Source organism: Numida meleagris, chromosome 6 (genome assembly GCF_002078875.1).
Source record: "Numida meleagris isolate 19003 breed g44 Domestic line chromosome 6, NumMel1.0, whole genome shotgun sequence".
NCBI lineage: Eukaryota > Metazoa > Chordata > Aves > Galliformes > Numididae > Numida > Numida meleagris.
Window position 1 is genome coordinate 17,924,133 of NC_034414.1, and position 19,425 is coordinate 17,943,557.

General features: G+C 41.8%; 1 protein-coding gene across 5 annotated transcripts in view; it reads left to right on the plus strand.

Annotated features, from left to right (window-relative positions):
- The window catches only part of ANO1 (anoctamin 1), an 80,599-nt gene that overhangs the window by 11,032 nt on the left and 50,142 nt on the right, over positions 1 to 19,425 (plus strand). The window contains exon 1 of one of the 5 annotated variants that reach the window (XM_021402672.1): positions 18,811 to 18,872. The exons of the other annotated variants lie outside the window; for them this stretch is intronic. Within the exon in view, the coding sequence (XP_021258347.1) occupies positions 18,815 to 18,872 (58 nt within the window). The 5' untranslated portion in view covers positions 18,811 to 18,814. Of the gene's footprint in view, positions 1 to 18,810; positions 18,873 to 19,425 lie in introns of those variants that run through there. 5 annotated transcript variants of the gene reach the window in all.

Here is a 19,425-nt window from a genome sequence, read left to right on the forward strand (position 1 = left end):
TAACATATTATAATGTAAATTAAATAGGAAAGGAACCTTAAAAGGCATGCTGAACAGTTTGTGCTGTTTGAAGCTCAGTGTATCCACATACCATGGTATGGCTAATAGGACTGGCTTGGTGTCCCATGCAGGAAGATGATTTACTAGCAGAGTAATGCAGGGAGAATGTGAAAATATTCTATTTTCTTTTCCCTCTTTTATCAGAATAACTGGTTAAGTAGAGGACAGAAGTTGAAAAACCCTTCGTTTTCCTTTCCAAACATGAAATACATTCAATTCAGCTCTACTGAAAGTCTGTGCAGTATATTTGGGATACAACACTTGGTATTGTATGTAGCAGAAGACAGTATAACGTTCCCCTGGCACTGCTCACTATCCGTGTATCTTTTCTGACCTTGCCAATACATACATTCTCCACATTTCCATGCGTACCACATGTCTATATTGTTTCTTAGGGAAATTTTACTTCCTCTCTTTCTCTTTTCATCATTAACCATACCTGTCTAGATTCATGTACAGCTGTCCTTGGAGCTGCTGTGAGATTGTTTGGTGAATGTGAATGCTGGGAACTGCTCTGTAGGATATTGCCAAAGCTTTGCATTCTTCACTCTTTACTGTCCTGTTAATTAAAAGGGCTCAAATCTTCCAAAACCAACAACCTTTGCTCTGGCTGCATGTTTGCAGTTACTTTGAGTTAAATGGAAGCCTTTCATAAGAGGCTTTGGGGAACTTGATCTAGTGGAAGGTGTCCCTGCCCACTGGGGTTATAACCAGATGGTCTTTAAGATCCTTTCCAACCCAAACCATTCAGTGATTCTCTGAATATTGAGTCCAGAATATCTTGTTGCAAGGTCATGGGTTTCCAGGGACGTGGGCATCAGAGCAGGGTTATGTTTGTCAGTTCCTTAAGTCTGTGTGTGAACAGCTTGCTAGGGTTTAGCGTTGACACTGATGGGGACATAGATCTGAAGCGCTATTTCCTCTTCACAATTGCTGTCAATAACCCCTTTGGCAGATTGCTGAGACTGGCTGGAAAAGCAGAGAGAACATCTTCAGGTATATTAGGAGGACATACCTCAGCTATCAAGGACAACTATTTCTATGCTACAGACTGGTATTTCAAATTCAGTCACTTTGTAGAAATATTTCACTCTGTGTGCCTTGAGACACCAGAGGACTTTTGGGCTCTCATAATAGGAACAGATCCTGTTACTGCACAATTGTACAGGAGGATGTGCAGCATGTCCTCCTTTTGCCCACGTGGTAGGAAGCCAGGCTGAGAGGCAAAGGCTGAGCACAGACACCCTGTCCTTGTCCTAGCCCTTTGGTACATGCTTTAGAAGTGCAAAATATTTCTTTAGCCACTGGTCTTAAAGGACTTTATAGCCTTCAGGGAGCCTTTGGGAGAGCCCATTGCTTCCTTTCTCATCATTTTCATTTGCTGTGGCAGAACTTTATATGCCAGGAATTAGCATGTTGAATTTAGGGGTTTGGCAGATAACAAAAGCAAGAATTGTCATTTCAGTTCACTTGATGGACTCAGCTGAGAGAAGTAACACTTGCCCAGGGCATAGCCACATGCATTATGTGGGTGGGAGTGGAAGAAAGAGAGTGGTGTGGGTCTGTCCCTAGATAAATGGGGTCAGACTGTCCTGGGTTAAGAGCTGAGTTTTATCAGGCCGTGCTGGATCCCTCTGCTGCTTACTTTGCAGGGGTCAGCTGCATGACAGTTTAAATGAAATAACTTATATTTTAAACATGCAGTTGAGCTTTCCTTGAGGAATGAATGGCTGAGAATAACAACTGATCATCTACAGCAAGGTAACTATGCACATCAATACCACTCTAATAGCCTGTCTTCTGTGTGTTGCAATTAGAGTATTATCAATTAATTTGATAAATTTAAGTTCATCTGGCAAGATAACTGAGCAGTTGGATAACAAAAACACCAACACATACCAGCTACCAATGGAAGAGCAGAAATAGATTTGAGTTTAGATTTTAAGCATCCTAGTACCGTACCAGAGACACAGAAATTGTATCTGAGTCTTTTAAGGCTAATAGTTTCTAAGTGGCAGATGAATTACTTTATTTTTTAAACTTTGTCCTTGTAGCATCTTGCTAGCAAATTTCCAGTTAAAACAGCCAGACTCTTGTTTCCAAAACAACATCTTTGTTGTCTTTATAATATAAATTAATGAAAGCTTTCCCTTTTTCTCTGCAGTGTATTTTCTCAAAATAGTTTGTAGGGGCTGTATCCTGCAATTTGTCGTGCCCTCTGGCCCTTGTCCAGTAAAGCACTTAAGCAGGCAAATAGCCCTGATTTTGGTGAAAAGTGGGCAACTGAGATCCTCCTGTGTGTCTTGCTAGCATCCGTGCCCCTGGGTTTTCGAGGGAAACGTGCAGCATGCTTGCCACTCTGCATGAGCAATATTTTGCCATAAAGTCCTGCTTCTTCAATTAGACATCTCCCTGAGCATCTTGGAGAATTATTTCATGGAAGAAGAACATGGAGGACCTTCAGAGGTGGAGCATGGCAAGGCGCAGAGTCTCTTGTCTTATGAGTGGCTTCTCATGAGCTCTGCTCCAGGTCTCAGTGTGAGCTTTACCATTTGTCTTCATTTTGGCAAGGATGCACACATCTAGAGGTATCTGGGGAGCTCAGCATCTCACTCGCTACAGCACTAAATCTCTCAAGTAAAATCCAGTTGAGGCAGCTCCTGGGAGCCTGCAATTGATTCCAGTCCAGCAATTACTTTGTATTGACTGGCGTGTGCATGAGGTCTGTCAGCTGCAGGAGTTTGCTACAGAGACTCAGTTGCGGGAAGCTTTTACGTTTTTGCAAGTGGAAAATAAATTCAGGGAACTTAGTGAATGTATTTCAACCTCTGTGTGAACAACCAATTTTTTTTTTAATTTATTTTTTGTTAAGACATTTAAATCTCATGCACTGTGTGAAGGGTGCACAAAGGCTGTCATTTAGTCATGGAATTTGGAAAATACTGATTTCTCATCACCAGATTATTGCAGGGGAGGATCCCTCCTCTTGAGTTTGGTGTCACTGTCAGTCCGAAATGGGCAGCTGACTTCAGCTATTGCCAAGTTCGATATCATGGCTCTTTGCACCACATCCTTTTCCCAGCCACTTTCTTTCTTACTATTTTATTTTTAAGATTCCAAAAGGGGAGAAAAGCGGACATCACAGAAACGGAGACCGAACTTGGGCATGGAGGGAAAGTGTCTCAGACATCCACAGGCAGGAAATTTGAGCTCCTTTGGAACCTGAATGAGTTCTGAAGCAGTCTTGCTATTTTTATATATTTATTTCCCTGTTTGGCTATTCTGCCTGCTTTTCCCACGTTATCATCAAAGTGGCCCCAGAAGGGTTAGTTGTGAAACAGAAACTATCTGTGAGTAGAGAAACAAAAACAGAGCTTTTGTTAAGTTAGGATGCCTTGGTTTTAGCAAAAACAAACAGCTTTAATTGCCGTAAGTATTTGCAAATGCTGTTGCTCTCTTCTGAAGGTGTTTTAAATGGAGGGAGAAGGGAAAGGCAATAGGAGATGTGTTTTGTCTTGTTGAAACTCTGGACAACGAGCCAGTGCACCAGAGGTAGTTTCTTCCTCTTCCTACTCCCTGCCCTAGCCTGAATGCAGATAGGTCCAGAGCAGTGGAGCTAAAGGAAAAAATAGTTTCTTCCCCTGGTTCACATGAACTGCTTTGAACTGGAACAGATGTGGATGTACAGAACTATCTGCTTACTGAACTGTTCCATTTATAACCACAGATTTTCTATTCAGGTCTCTTTATCATTTTAACTTATTTTGTGTTTCCACATCCTTTTCCACAATAAAATATTCTTAACTAAATGGGATTTCAGCTCGCATCCAAAGCCTTTGCAAGCACTCCTCCTTGTGTGAACTTTCAAAGCCAGGGTTATTCTTTGGAGACTTTTTGTTAATAATGATGGCTCTGGAGACCAGGTTGAGTTTGGGATCATGCTGTTTGTAAGATGGTGTCCAGAATATTGGCTTGCTACCAAATTAGGTTAGAATCCAGAGTCTGGTGTAGTGGTGATTTAAATCTTACAAATGGTGTTTGTAATATCTAACTTCCACGTGCCATTTCCATTAGGTGTCTGCTTTATGGAGCTTTTTCCAAATTGAAAGTACAAAATAAGTCTGTGTACAACTCAGACAAAAATGGTTTCAATGAGTACGGATAAGAGATTCAAGTTCAACACCTCAAGTTCAGGCAGCGGTGTAGTGTTTGTTTTGTGTTTCTCCTGAATTCCTGCTTTGAAGCAAGTCCACTCAGTGTTTATCCTGAGCGAGTGTTCAGTAATTAATTCCCTGTCTGTTCTGTTAAGTAAGGTGAGCCCTGCAGTTCCCATTGACAGAGACCCAGGAACATGTTCTGAGGTGGAAGAAAATGGCTCATAGCCATGGATGGCATCAGCAGCGATACTTGGTTAAAGCCAAGTGGTTATGCCTTTCCAGTTCTGCGCTCAGCAAAGCAAACCATGTCGCTGTCAACGGTTTACGGGCGTTAGGCCCGATTCCGTGACAAAGGGGACGGGGGACCCAAGGGCCCACGTCCCGGGAAAAGGGGAAAGGGGAAAAGGGTAGGGAGATGGCCCTGAGAGCAAAGAACAGCGGCAACAATCTGAGGAGAAACAAACTAATTTACTAAATAAAATATCGGAATGCAAAACAACACACTATAATACAATATAATTACAATTTAAGCTGATAAATCCAACACAGAGAGAGAGAATGTCCCAAAGTCAAGGTAGGCCTTACTCTACTACCGACGATAAGACGGCTGGAGAGCGAGGTGCTGCCAAGACGAGAGACGGCGGAAAAAAGGGACAAGGTCTCGTGATCTGCAAGTTTTTATACTGCGAGCTTCTATCTTTTCCCTCCGGCTGGAAAATGGTAACAAAGGAGCAAAGTACCGTGGGGACTGTAGTAGTCCTTCTCTTCTGAGAACTAGGTATGTCCACTACATGATGTTATGATGTGGAATACCAATAACCGAAAATCACAAAACCATGACAGTCGCCTTTATTACAAAATTAGGGATTCGTTTTTTTAGAGTTACTTCAGTTTCTCTGTTCTCTAATTTTCTATGGAAACAATCAGTTGTTTGCGTATTGGAGGCTGTACGTGTCAAGTTCTTTGTTTTAGTTTGCCAGTTTTGGCCTTGATGCAGAATGCAAAAATTTCATTGAAGTCATGGAGGCAGATTTTAATCCAAACCATATTAAAAACTGGAATCCTCTGTGACCATGGGCTCCTTAGGGCTCAGCCATGGCCATCTTTCTGCGCTACCTTGGGGGAGGCTGGGTATCCTTCTTTGCAATTTGAAGACTGGCTGTGCAGCTGGATGGTGCAGTATGGTGAAGAAGCATTCTGTCAATATTTGGGTGCTCTGAGGAGCAGTTGAGGATGGCAGAGTGTCCTGCAGGAACTTCGGGCTATGGGCTGGTCACAGAGATGGGTAAGAGGTGCACAGCCGTTATCTGGCAGCACAGAAGTTGCATTAAGTTAAACATTGTTTTGCATTGTTGCATTAGGTTAAGTTGCCAGTATGAAGAAGGTGCAGTTTATATCGTTTCCCAACAACAAATAGATGAAGAAACAAAAGAAAAAAATGTGTTTTATCATCTAAATTAAGGTTAACATTAAATTGATAATATCTTTCCATCAATCAAGTAGATTTGGGCACTGTGGGAACTATCTCCTGTCATAAGTGCCGTGGGTGTCCTTCTGTGACCCTTTGATGCAGCACAGGGACGCAGGGTCTGGTGATGGGATGGCTTCTTGTGAAGAAATGAAGATAGGATCACGGTGACTTTGTGTGTTCCTCTTTTGTTTGTATGGATGAAAACCAGGCAGTTTGGTTTGGTCCCATCTGTCCAGTAGCTGTAGTTCATTTTATTAGCTTGTTTTAATTTTCGTTTAAAGTCTATTCTAACAGAAACTACAACTCTTCAACTATACTTTTCATCTCTGAATGTTGCTGGTTGAACAGTGGGTGCCACCACATAGCAAACCCTTCCCACACTGCCCTCATGGTAGAACTCTCCTCCTTAGTGTGCTGAGTGTCCTTGCTCCGCCCTTCTGCAGCTTCAACAAGAACTAAAACTTCATGGGAATGCACCCAGTCCACAACCACATCAAAGCTGTGGCTAAAGTCTGGTTTTCAAACAACCCCCAGAGTTGGCTGGGTCTGAATTTTCAGTTTTGATTTGGAATGTTAGACAGAGACCCTGTTTGCAACATTCAGTGAGGGATGGAGAGCAGACACCGAGCTTCCAGCAGATAACTGCTGTCTGAACTGAGGCAACATCCCGTTCATCTGTTCTGTAACTTGTCTACAAGAGTTGTTTTACCCCCTTATTCCCCAAAGCACCGTGCAATTTGTCTGGTTTAAATACTAACCACTAGTAATTTTTTAATGTGAAGAATGTGCAGTGAAGGAAGACCTGTTTGCTAGATTTGATAGATTGTTTCCATTTTTGTTTGCATCTGCTACTTTTATTGACTCTATTTTTAACAAAAAATAATTACGTGGAGTCTGGTTTTAGTCGAGAACTTTTCTGTTTTACGAGGAACAAAAGACCTGTAGAATCAGAAGAGTAAAATTAGGTGGGAAAAAAAGTGTTCTCTTCCCTTCAACAAATAAATCAAATGCTTCAACCATACAAGAATGTACTGCAATGAAAGAAGCGTGGGCACTAAGGATAAGCAGACACATCAACAGAGGGAAATCTCTGACAGGCTTTAGGTATGTCGCTTGGACATGGGATGTATCTTAGGAGACAGTCTGTCACTTTTATTCACTAATAACTTCTGACAAGAGACAGATAATGCTGCAGAGTTTATTTTAAGGTAGATTGTTTAATTTTGTGTCTGTTCTCTTTCTTTTTTTTTTTTCTTTTTCCTTTTTTTTTCTCTCTGAATACTTTCCCTTTTTCATTGAAAAAACAACACACACACACACCTCAACAACACAAGCCCCCCAGCTCTGCAAGGTGTCTCCTGGAAAAAGATGATATTCCTGAGTTGCCCCTGAGGTCTGCTTACAGGAATACAGATTTTCTCTTTTTTTCCTTTCTTTTTCCTTCTTTGGTCAGATGAACACTTGAGCACAGAGAAGCAGGGGCCAGTCGCAGCACCGTTGTTCCTGCCAGCCCCAGGCTTGGGGCTGCACCAGGCTCCCAAATCGCATGGCTATGCCATGACGGACCAAATGCCTAAAATTTCGATTATCTGAAGTGTGCTTTTGAAGAGGAGATTTAACCATTTAAACTGAGCACTAGTACAGCCAGTGCCTTGCTGCCTGCTTGCACCCACCACCTGAGGGGCTCCGGGTGCTCTGGCTCTGTTACTTTCCACACTTGGAGTGTGCAGGAGAGTGAGCAGAGGTGGGGCAGGCAGCTGTGCTGCAGCAGCTTGCTCCTCACTCAGAGCAAGAGCTTGGGAGCAGGAGGAAATAAAGAGTCCTCCAGGGACCAACACAGGAACATAAGGGCTATCCAGAGAGGCTACACCTGGGAAGATGGATTGGGCTGCTGCTTTGTCTCTTCTAGGTTCCCATCTTAAGCAGACAGATGTGTTGTGCATCCACTGGATGGCAGATAGATGCTCATTACAGTAACTACTCAATGAATTTGAAGGGTACAGATATCCATGGTGGGAAACTGGAGTGTTCCCACAGGCTGCATCTCCCCAAATGAATTCAGGCCACGAGGGATGTAAATGTAGTGTTTCTGAGCCCACAGGTCAGTGAAACATCTTGCTTTCCACTGAATGTGATTTGAGCAGTGAGGCCTCAGCTCTTCAGGGCAGCGTGGTTGGCCCCTGTTGGACCCTCTTGTGGCTTGGAGATTTTACTCTGTCCTCACCATTCTAGTTGGAACTAAATGATCTTTTGGGCCCCTTCCAACCCAAAAGCCATTCAGTGATCTTCTTGCTGAAACAGTTGATTGACCATTTACAGCTCTGAGACACGCAACCTTTCCCTGTCCTTGCAATTGATGACACTGTTGCTTTCAACACTAACTTATGTAATATTCTTACAGTTTTAAACTACTGCCCTGTTGTTTCTTGCCAGCTGCATGTGAAAGTAAACAGATGAGTGTGTAACTGGCAAATACAGATAGCTCATTTGTTAATTAAGAGAGTTCAAGTGACCCAGGAAGGGCCATTGTGGAGCAGTCTTCTAGCTTGTGCAAGAACCTGAGAGCCCTTGGAGCCTCTCGATGCTCTACAGCTTCACCAGAATGAGAGACAGATGTCTTGTCTGACACTGCTAATGTTTCACTTCCACTCTTCCATCCTGTTTCACAGCTCTCTGCGGTGTCTTCTCTTATGGCCTCCCATAGCCTAGTTATCCCATCCAGGAGGAGGACCATGCTACATGAAACCCCACTGCTGCACTGAGCCTTTCCAAAAGCGGGAAGGAGAAGGTTGTCATTTAAACTTGCTGTACTGTGCTTTACGAGGGAGAAACTTGTAGACTGTTCACTCCTGTTCTGCTGTGGGGGAAAAAGTCAAATAAAGAGCAAGTGAAACTGATAGTCACTAAAGCATTTGTTACAGTTTGGAAACGTCTGCAAGAGGCTGTCACTGAGAACAGGCCAAAGAGAGCAACTGAAAGAAAGAATTGTGATGAAAGTGGAATGTAATTAAAGCTATAATTATAACATAGGAGGCACTCTGATATTTATTTATTTTTTTATTTTAATTCCTGTGTGAGCAGGGCTTGCTACCTGGGAGCCTGCAGTGGGGGATCCAGAAACTCTGTGTTAGGGAGAAGAAGAAGATGCATGCTGTCTTGCTTGATTTTTGCATTCAGATAACAGATTTGGGCCGGAAGAGTTATAAAATGCAGGATTTGTAAGCCCTCCTATTAGTGTTTTCCACTCACTGGAGCTGAGTGAAAGCATGCAGGTAGTTGGAGGAAACACCAGCTGCCCCTTCACTGGAAGATGTCTGCCCTGAAAGGAGAAATCCCTCATCTGCTCCCTGCATCATACAGTGTGTGGACTTGTTCTGTCATCCGGGATGTGGATGCAGATGTTTTGGAAAGGGCTTTACAGAAGTATTTCCACCTCTGTTTTCCTTGGTACCAGCTGCTGTTACACCCTGAAAAGGAAAACAAGAGCTGATTCCTTCGCCTCTTAAGGCAAGGGCATGTTAAGCCAATGTTTGCAGCGATACATGTTCAGATTTCACACACCGCTTGTTCAGGGTGCTTCAGAGATGCTGTGCTTGCAGAAGGGTCCCAAGGCCTCCCTGGGATCAGGGAATGAGCCCAAAGGTCTCCCTGGGGTCAGAGCACAGGGCCCAGCAGTGAGGAGATGCCTCTTTGCTGGGGAAGGGGTGGACTGGGAGTCGTGCTGTGGGTGATGGCTACCATCCCATTGCCTGGGGCCAGAGGCCGGGCCTTGCCAAGCAACGTCTTTCCAGTGCTGTTGCTCATGGTTGGCTGACACAAACACATCCCTTCTCCGTGCAAGGCTGAGGCAGCAGCGGACTCGCAACGCTCACCCCGTGTAATTAAACACTTGGGCAGCACCAGTGGGCAGCAGCTGCTTTGAGAATAACATGATGGAATGGAGTGGGGACATTTTGGTGGCAGAAAGCCCATGCGTGCCTGCAACTGAGAGCGCCCTGTCTCCCCTTTGATGCCCCAAGCTGTGCCCTCGGTTCAGATGACCTTAAGGTTGGCTGCATTAAAAAGAGCCGCTGGTTAATTTGCTTCCCTTTTACAAGCTGCAGTTTGTGGAGCATGTGTGTAACGCAGGGCACGTGAGTGGTGCTGTGCAAAAACATGGGTCTGCTCACGTCCTGGGCTTGTCCCTGGAGCAATTAGATGCAAGCTTGCTCTCTGCCTAGCAGTGTGACTGAATCCTGTCTCGGGGATGGACAAGCAAAATGGGATCTTCTCCCAGCTCCAAAGCATTTACATTTAATGGTAAGTTGCATTTACCATCTACCATAAAAACAAAAAAAATTGTCATTTACCATAGGAGCTGGCACAGCTTGGTCATGTGGAATAATCCTGAGAGTATATATTGTTTTATAGCCTATATATATATATAAGTGTTGTAAAATGTTACTCTGCATCTTTTTGTTAATTCTTTGTAGAGCTCATGGGAGTGGTCCATGTGTGCTCTCTATGCCCCCAGCTGGGGCGTTCCTATGAATTTTGAAGGTAACAATATGGGAAATGTAGCTAGAAATGTGAGGAAAAAAAGATTTATTCTGTGTTGAATCAATTTTCAGAATTTTTCATGGTATATTGAAAGTTACTGTATGCTTTTTTTGAAACCAGAAGCTCTCTACATGAGTGTCTGTTGCACAGTAGTGAGAAATACTGCTGATGGTGGTTTGGCTGCAGAGCAAAAAAGAAATATAGCACATTAGCATTCTGTATTGTGTGGATTGAGGGACTGATGGCTATTGCTGTTGGAATAATGTGAGAGTTTTTTTCTCCCTGTGGTGGCTCTTAGGTTCATTTATTTAACTCAGTTCCTGTCTTAGAAAAACTGAAGAAGTCTTTTTAGATATGTCATGGGTGACATTCTGGTGAAGGGTGTTAAAGAAAAATAATTTAGTGCTAGTTAGGAGTATAAGAAATTGCATTCCACATTTCTTTCGTTTTGCTTTGTGGTGGTGTTCCTCATCCTTGTCATTAATGGAACACAGATTCTTTCAGGAACACTTCAGCTTGATCTTACAAGTTACTCAGTAATAAATCACTCCTTTCCAGCCTAAGAGATCTTCAACATAGCATCAGGAAGACAAATTGCCTGCTTAAACATGCTTAGGTTTGTGTTTCTTCATGGTATCCTATGTCCTTAATTTTACTTATTTATTTTCAGCTTCTGAATAAAGAAGGCCCCATGGCCAAGTGGTTAGAGAAGGAGCCAGCAGTCTCACCCAGGCTGCACCCACGACTCACATTGCACCGAGTCAACACACATCTCAGCAAATCTCAGCAAATCAGGCTGCATGCTGGCTGACCTGTTAAGCATGGCTACTGCAAATTTTGGATTTAGCTTACATAAAGTGGAAGTGGTTTTAAGGCTGTTTGAACAAGGGGAGTTCTAACTGGAAGAGGTGGTTTTTTTAGCAACAAAAAAAATAAAAATCAGTGTTTGTGTTCTGGTCTGCCATGTATTTATTTTAAAATCTGGTTGCGCATCAACACATTCTCAATCTGATCTGTAGATCTTGGACTGAGATGTTTTAAATGTTTGAACAGAATCCAGTTTTAAAGTACCACAGTTATCTAAGAAGTACATCGAAGTTTCCTTCAGTATTCATTTCTCAGTATTATCTGTTCTGGAGTGATGATTGTTTTTCAGTGTAATTAGCGTATGTGTCACTGTAAGTTCTCTTTCTTATCTTGCATCAGATGTGCTGTCATGTTTACAGAAAAGAATCTCATCCAGTATCTACAAAGCTATGTCAAAAAAGAACTTTTGCCCTGCTTCCATGATTTTAGATATTGGATTTATGTGCTATCAGATCACGCAAAGTACTGGTGTGATTTTTTTTGAGCATGTGCACCTATCAAGTTCAGTAAAACACCCAAGCAAGAGTTAGCGGTAGCTCTATTCTTTTATGCCAACATTAGGCTGGCTGTGGCAGGACAGTTGGTAACAGATCTGAATTATAGCCTGCCAATACCACATTGCCACAACAAAAACTTATTTTTGAAAAACTTGGAGCAATGCAGTGAGTATATTTCACAGTTCTGCGTTCTGTGTTATGTGACTATGGAGTTTTGGATCTGGTGCTAGCAGCGTTAAATCCTACATCGTCAAACCACAGACTTGTTGCTTATCTTCCCGGAAAAGGATGTGCTCCCATGGCTTGGTCTGAGAAACAGACAAGCGCAAACTGTTCTATCTGGATAGGAATAATTAGCTGAATAAAGAGCAGTTCCTCAGAAAAGGATCTGGGAGTCACAAACTAAACATAAATCCACAACATCTCATGTTGTGGGGGAAAAAAATGAGTGGTGTAGGCAAGAGATGGTGCTATAATTCTTCTCAGGGCTGGAAAAGCCTCAGCTGTAGTACTGTATGCAGTCTGGGACATCTTTCTGCAAGAAAAGTGTGGATCATACAAAACTGAGAGAAGAGTGGCAAAAATGAAACCCAAGAAAATACATCTTAGAAGAAAGTAGTCTAAGAGTGGGATTTCACACTGAGTTTGGAAACTTCCATTATGTTTTCTAGGTAGAATTGTTCTATGTAGGGGAACATTCATTATCTTTGCCCTGTTCTGTGGTTCCTATGTTAACGCTGACATTTGTGTGGAATTGGAGGGAAAAATCCATGTTACAGGAGGGGAATGGAGGCAGTGGGAAAACTTCTGTGCACATACGGCCTGTGTGCCAGCTGCTTTCCAGAACTCCAGGGTCATCATGTCCAAATCTTTGCTATTTTGGGCAACTACATCACAGAACCCCATTCATAAATTTCTCAAGTACCATTATAAAAATAGTTTGTTTTTTCTTTTTTTTTTTTTTGCCTCCATTGCTCTGACTTGAACCTCAGGCATGCTTCTGATCCAGAGCTTCATCTCTGGACCATCCATGAGTATTTTTAAACATTGAGGTGGTTATATGTGTGCTTCATTTGTTCTTCATTGCCCTGTGACTGCTTGACCATCCAAAGAGGGGGAAAGGAGTTAATGAAGGGAATCCAACTAGGTAGATTTTTAGCTTAAAACATCAAATTTCTTTCTTCATCTTCTAGAAATAGAAGCTTCTCCCTCCACCACTGCTCCTTCCCAGTATTTTTGCTTCCACTTAGTTTGGAGTTCATGTTTCTGGAAAAGAGGTGATGAAAAATGTGGGCTTTATCCCAGATGATCACTGCTATTGCTCTTTGATTTTTACCAGAAATACTTTGCTTGATATAACCTAAGGTTTGCACTTTTCTGAGTTGTGCTTCAGGGATGGGTAGTTGTGCTGCAATCTACTGATGTAGAAGGAAGGAGCCCTAAAGTGTTCTTTCAACACTAAATAGAGCTTACCATGTGATACCTCTGGAGAAGATTAGGAACAGCCTGTGTTTGAGCAAAAAACACGTGCCAGTTTTCTGAAAGCCTTGATGGACTTGTAAAGGAATTACAGTCACAGGAAATATATTTTTGTGGGTGTTCCTTGAAATTGAGAAGTCCTGTTGCGTTTGAGCAAAGGGTAGCCAGGCAATGGATATGTAGTTTGATCACAAGGTCCTAGCCATGGGTTGGATTGGCACAGTTTAAATATGTGCTGTTCTGTTCAGAGAACACCCTTGCTGCCACCAGATGTTCTCAACTCCGTTGTGTTGGCAGTTTCTCACACCACTGTGAAGAGTCTCGAGCAGTCCAGCAACTTGGAATTCTAGCTGCAGTAAAACCAATCACTACTTGGTTTACAAAGAAGAATATGCTCAGAGGGTTGTCCCCTAACTGTCATGTGAGAGAAGAGCTGATGTAGCAGGTGAGATTTTCTAGAGACCAAACAAGAAAAATCAGAACTGGTTTTTAGAGAGGACCATTATAACGCAGTAGTATAAAGACTCAGAAGATTCTCAACTAATTAGCCTTACCTGTTTTAGTAGAGGGAGTTATATGTCCTTGCTGTGGACAGTAAGTTCTGTTTGTGAGAGGAGGTGTTTCTTACAGGAGGTTAGGCAAGAGATCAGATTTAGAAAACTGAAGGAGTGCTTGACCGTGTGGGGATTATCATCTTGTATTTGGTTACATTTCATGCATTCTGAAAAGTTTGAGAACTTCAATGTCATTGGAACCTTTACAGAAACCGACTTGTCTTTGTCACCTATGAAGTAAGGAGAAGGCAGAAGTGTCAGTAAATAGTAAAACTGATGCGTATCCTTCTACAAACTAGAAGAGAGAGACCCCAGCTCAAGAGCAGTCAACCCAGAGACCCTTGCTTTTGGGCTTCATGCCAGTAGTGGGGACATGGAGGCATTCTAAGTAGCAGAAACTTGGCATCCCTGCTCAAACTGACAGCAAGTTTTGCACCCATGAGGGCTGTGGCTAATAGGAGGCTACCAGCATGCCTATTTTGATTACATTCGGTTCCTGATGAAGCAACAGGGCTCTGTTCAGAAGAACAGAGTTCTAAAGGTCATTGCTAAGTACAAATCTTTGTTTTCTGAATTGAATCAATGTTTTGCAGTTTGTAAATTTTACAACTGTTTGGTGTGGCTGAATTAATTGCATAGACATGGGTATATGCAGAAGGTCTTCTTTCCCTCCCTCTTTTCGTAAGGCACATCTCCACTTCAGTTGTGCTGCTGCTAAGCATTTCCATATTTAAGCAGTACTCCAGAGTGTTTATTGAAGTGGGTATGCGATATGCCATCCAAACCTCTGGGAATTACACCATAAATTTCCAAAATAAATAGGCAAAAGGAGAGAAGCCAAACAGGATACAAGTACTAAAAAGCCTCAAGATTAGCAAGATATGCTTCTGTCTGTCAAACCAGCAAATAATTATTTCCCATGAAAAACAGTATTTCAGATGCAGTTTTTTTGTAATTAGCTCATTTTGACAGTTGGCTTTCTAAATCTTGTTTAAAAGGTCACAGGCCAAGTCCCTTCTAAGAGCCTGAGGTCTGATTAGTAAGCAGAGAGATTAGCAGAAAAAGCACTTGATAGTTTCTTGCCCAGGGGTGTCCTGATAGGGTGCTGTAGAAATTGCTGCACAGCCTGGATGTAGTGTTTTCTTTCAGCTGGCAAGTCATATTCTGGGGTGACAGCATTAGTCTATGTAGATATCTCCTCATGTGAGAGCTGGCATTCTGCAACTTTGGGCCTGGTCAAGTCATACCTCAGTTTATACTTGCATCAATTTTCACTAACATTAGAGTGCCTAGGTTTCTAGAGAATACAATTTTGTTGTGTTCTTTAAGCCTTTACTATTGCAGGGCATTAATCAGAAAGACTTTCTGTGTTCTCTAAAGTTTCCTTGAAGCACTTTGCTGAACCGCCTTGCCTGGAGTTGTCTTGTAGTGGTGTTTCTGTCTGCAGTCACTTGGGCTTCACAGGCAAGAACCAGCCCTGCAGGTTGATGAGGAATAACGTATATAAATTGCCAATCTGTGTTGTAAATACTTCCTGGAAGAATGCAATTAGAGATGAATGATAATAAGAAAGAAGTCTTAATTTCATGTAAGGAGAAGTCAGCCTCCTGTTAAAATAAGGTCAAGAAAGTACACTCAGAAACTTGTTGCACATTGTAATGCTGAAATATTTCTTCAGATAACTACGCATTATCTAACGGTGCAGTCAGTATCCATTGTTTTAGGGCGCTAATATCCTTGAGATAAGTATTAGTGGTGTACAAAACTCTTGTATTCCTTCAGCTCTGTTTGAGGAGCTTCTTTGAAGGACACCGCTACTCAGGGAGATCTGACTTACGGACGAGGCTCAGGGGCGGATGGGTTGGTGGGTTGGACCTGATGATCTTAGAGGTCTTTTCCAACCTTAATTGTTCTGTGATTCTGTGACTTAGCTTTCTCTGACCAAGCCCTCTGCAATTTGTGTCACGTATGCTCTCTTACATGCTATAAAGTCAGGGAATTCAATAGCAATATTTTGTCCCACACATTGTTGCTGCTTCTCTTCTATGGCTCCCATATTGGCATGAAACAAATTTCCATCCCTTGGAGAGTCATCTTGTTTTTTAAGGGCTTGGTGGCCAAATGGGTCCATATTCTGACATAAGGTCTGTATGTCTGCCAGAGCAGCTACTGCAAAGGCGCCTTCATCTTAAGTTAGGCTGGAGAGTAGCAGTATGAAAACAAAAATGTATGCTTAACCGCTTGGAATTTTTTTTAAACCACAGCAACTGATTCAAGTATTTAAATATCGTATGACTCCCAAATTAATGCATTGAGCAATAGCTGATCCAGCATTGTGGCACCTGTTCCACTGTAACCACTGTTGCTCTATCACATCACTTCACTGAATATTAGCCAGTCATAATAGAAAATAGTAACAGCTATATAGGTTCCAGAAACCCAAAAGGTTAGTAAAACAAACAGTTCAAGGACATTACTAGAGAGCTATCTCAGATTTGAAGTCAGTCAGAACTGCATCAACTTCATTTATATTTATTTAGTTGCCCTCCATTCCTTTCAATTCTACTGTTAACATAATCACTGTGATGAGGGAGAAGAACATTTTTTTTTTCTCTTAAATGTATTTTAGATTTAAAAGTGGTCTCTTTGAGGTAGTTTCTAAAAAGCATGAGTAATTTTATTTAAATAAATAAATAGACTATTCATGAGACTTGAAACCTAGCTAGAAGAATGCATCGTGCTTTTTGTACTGGTTGTAATTACCAAGGAAGACAGAGTGTATGTTAATATTGATGAAGCTTACAATAAGCAGCTTATAATGTATATTGTAAAAGTTTATGGAATAGCAGATTTGCTAAAAGACAGTATCCAAATAAATAATTGTTCCAAATATTTTGGTAAAACAAGAACATTTTTTCATACAGGATATTGTTTTTCTAAATACTTCAATGCCTGAAGATGTGATATATTAAATTTTAATTCTGTTTTATCCCATTGTTTGGTTTTTCTCACTGAGCTGATAAACATTTACCAGATAAATGAATAGAACACTTTCATTTTCTTAAAAAAAAAAAGACAGCAAGTGAATTGTGAACCAGAAAAACATAATAAAACTTTTGCTTTACGCTTACAAACTTAATCACAAATGGAGGAAAATAAATTCCTCTTAAATTCTAGGATGAAACCTTGGCCCTCTCCAGATATCAAGATTACATCATTTTCAATGTCTTTGTCAGGAAATATGAAAACAAATAATGTTTTCTCTTTTTCTCTATATCCGCCTTTGTGTCAGATCCTGGCTTTTGGCAGGAATCACCATTTGCTTTCTTAGCCCATAGTCTGTCTGAAGATACTCTGGGTGTGTGGGTTTGATGCATGCGTTTTGGTCCATTTCATGGTTTATGTTTCACTAATGTCTCATCACCTTTTGATCATCAGTTTTGCTAGTGACACCTTGTTCTCTAAGAGGGAGCAGTACATTTTCTGTGCACTATAAATTTTGTTCAAATGATTTGCATCAGAGATATAGAAGTAAAACGAAAGCTTTCGTTGGCAGAGCCTTACATTGTATGGTCCAGGAGAAGAGACTCATGCCATTTGCTTGCTGCACCATAATGGAACAGCTAAATTTGGGAATCAACAGAATCTTTGTCTACAAGAGAGAGGCGCTGTTTGAAAATGTATCATTTCTAGCTTATGTCCTGGTGAGTCCAACATTTATGCTATTCAGAGTTGTTTCCTAAAGGAAAGAGGGCTTGTACGTGTATTGAGAGTATGTCACAGCAAGACTAATGCCTGCTTGCTGGTGGTTGGTTGCAATCCCAGCTCTTGGTCTCTTTTCATGGATGATTTCTCAAAGAATAATGAACAAGACAGAAACAGTTCGCTCTTTTTCTATTTATCTGACTGTTTTTGAGATAGAATATTGAACTGTGGTTGCCCTTCTTTAGTTCTGGTTTCATTAGTGCTTACTGTAATTGTGTGACATTAGAACAGCTGTTCTTGTTGCTGGAAGACAAACATGTAAGAGCAACTTAGGAATGAAACCTGGAGATAGGAGGTTGCTCTGACCACCTGTAGCACCCCAAAAATCCTCCATGCTCTTTTGGATCTGCTTCTTAGCTTTTTATAGTCAAAACAGATTTCCTGGCAATTTCTTCGATCTTCTGTAGTAAATGTGGATTGACCAGTGTTCCTTTGAATAACTCACACTCTTTAATAAGCCCATTACAAAACCTACAGTGCGGTAGTTTACACTTAGAATGGGTCTTGACTGCTTGTTTGATGTGAGGATAGCAAAGAACATCAAAAGTACATTGAGGAGGAGACTTAGTGAGTCCGGGCTCAGTGCTGCTGTCATTACCAGCTTGCCTGCTGATGGCCAAACTGTGAGGAATGCACACCTCTGCGCAAACATTTCAAGTGTGCCTTTCATCTGGGGGTCTTGACATGCCTTAACAAGGGTCCTGGCCCTGTCCTTGCTCTTGCCAGAACTGAAGGGAAGCTGGCTTTGCTCACAGATTAGTTTTCTACTCCAAGAATTTTGTAACTCAAGACAGGACTATCGGGAGTACTAAGTGGGAGTATCTGTAGCATCTGCACCCTCAGGCACAGGGCAAGCTAGCTGACCTGTGGTACCTTGCTGGAGCATCAGCTTCCTTGTGGCAGTTAGATCCCAGCTCTTCCTTAAAAACAAGAGCCTGCCTGGTTGCATAGTGACTCCTTAGGTCTTGTGCCTCTGGCATGCCTAAACTTGACTGATTAAGACATGGGACTGCATGGGAATTCTCTCAGGCGAGAGTTAATAGCATTTTTCCCCCTCATTCATTTGTGTTCACCTGCCCGATGTGAGATATAGCTTATTTCATTTGCCAGTGAAACTGCAGTGGATTGATTGAGTTGATTGCAGTGTTTCTCTGCATCCAAGTTAAAACTGCAGGATCTCAAAGAACGCTTGCTAGAGCCTGGGCAGCATGTCTTGAAGCTTTGCTCAGCATGCGATTATTAGTTCTATCACCTGTGGAAAGACATCTCAAATAGCACAGAGCTGAGGCTGCCCTAGACCTTGACTGAAAATTGCCTACTGCCACCTCACTATCAAATCAGCTCCACCTGTTCTGACACACCCAAGTAACATGTATAACGTGGAGCTCTGCTATATAGAACGTGACTCCACCCAGGCTGACTCAGATGGAGGGCCCTTGGCTCCTTGAGTGCAACTGTAGGGGAGCTGTAGCTGCTGAATGTGGTGAGTATAGTCAAAAACATTCATATCAGGTTAGCCAAAACCTTCCAGAATATTTAGACTCACGATGAGGTCCAAGGAACTACAGCATCTCAAGAGGTGCACTGTGTATTGTAGAAGCTTTGTTTCCTAGAAGACATCATCAGCTGCTGTGAGTCTTCATGCCTAGATCTATGCTGCCTGAATGCCCTTGTGACATTGATGAATAGAAATTTAAACATAAGTGTTGATATTTCAAGATTAGAAATTGGAAATCTTTTGTATTAAGAACAGCTTTACCGGTCACTGTGTGCTACGACCTTGGTCTGACGTTGCAGTCTATGAATGATACCTTAACGGTAAACCTTTTAGGTCCTCCATTTTCAATATAAGGAGCTATTTTTAATAGTCTGGCAAAGGAAAATACATATAATACTTTAAATGTATTTAAATATCTTTAAAAGTAGCTATGAGAGTTTAGATATATGTTGTATATATTAGATATATGTTTAGATATAGTTGTCCCAATGCATGCCGGTACTCTCCCCACAATATCTTCTTCAGTAACCTTTTCCTT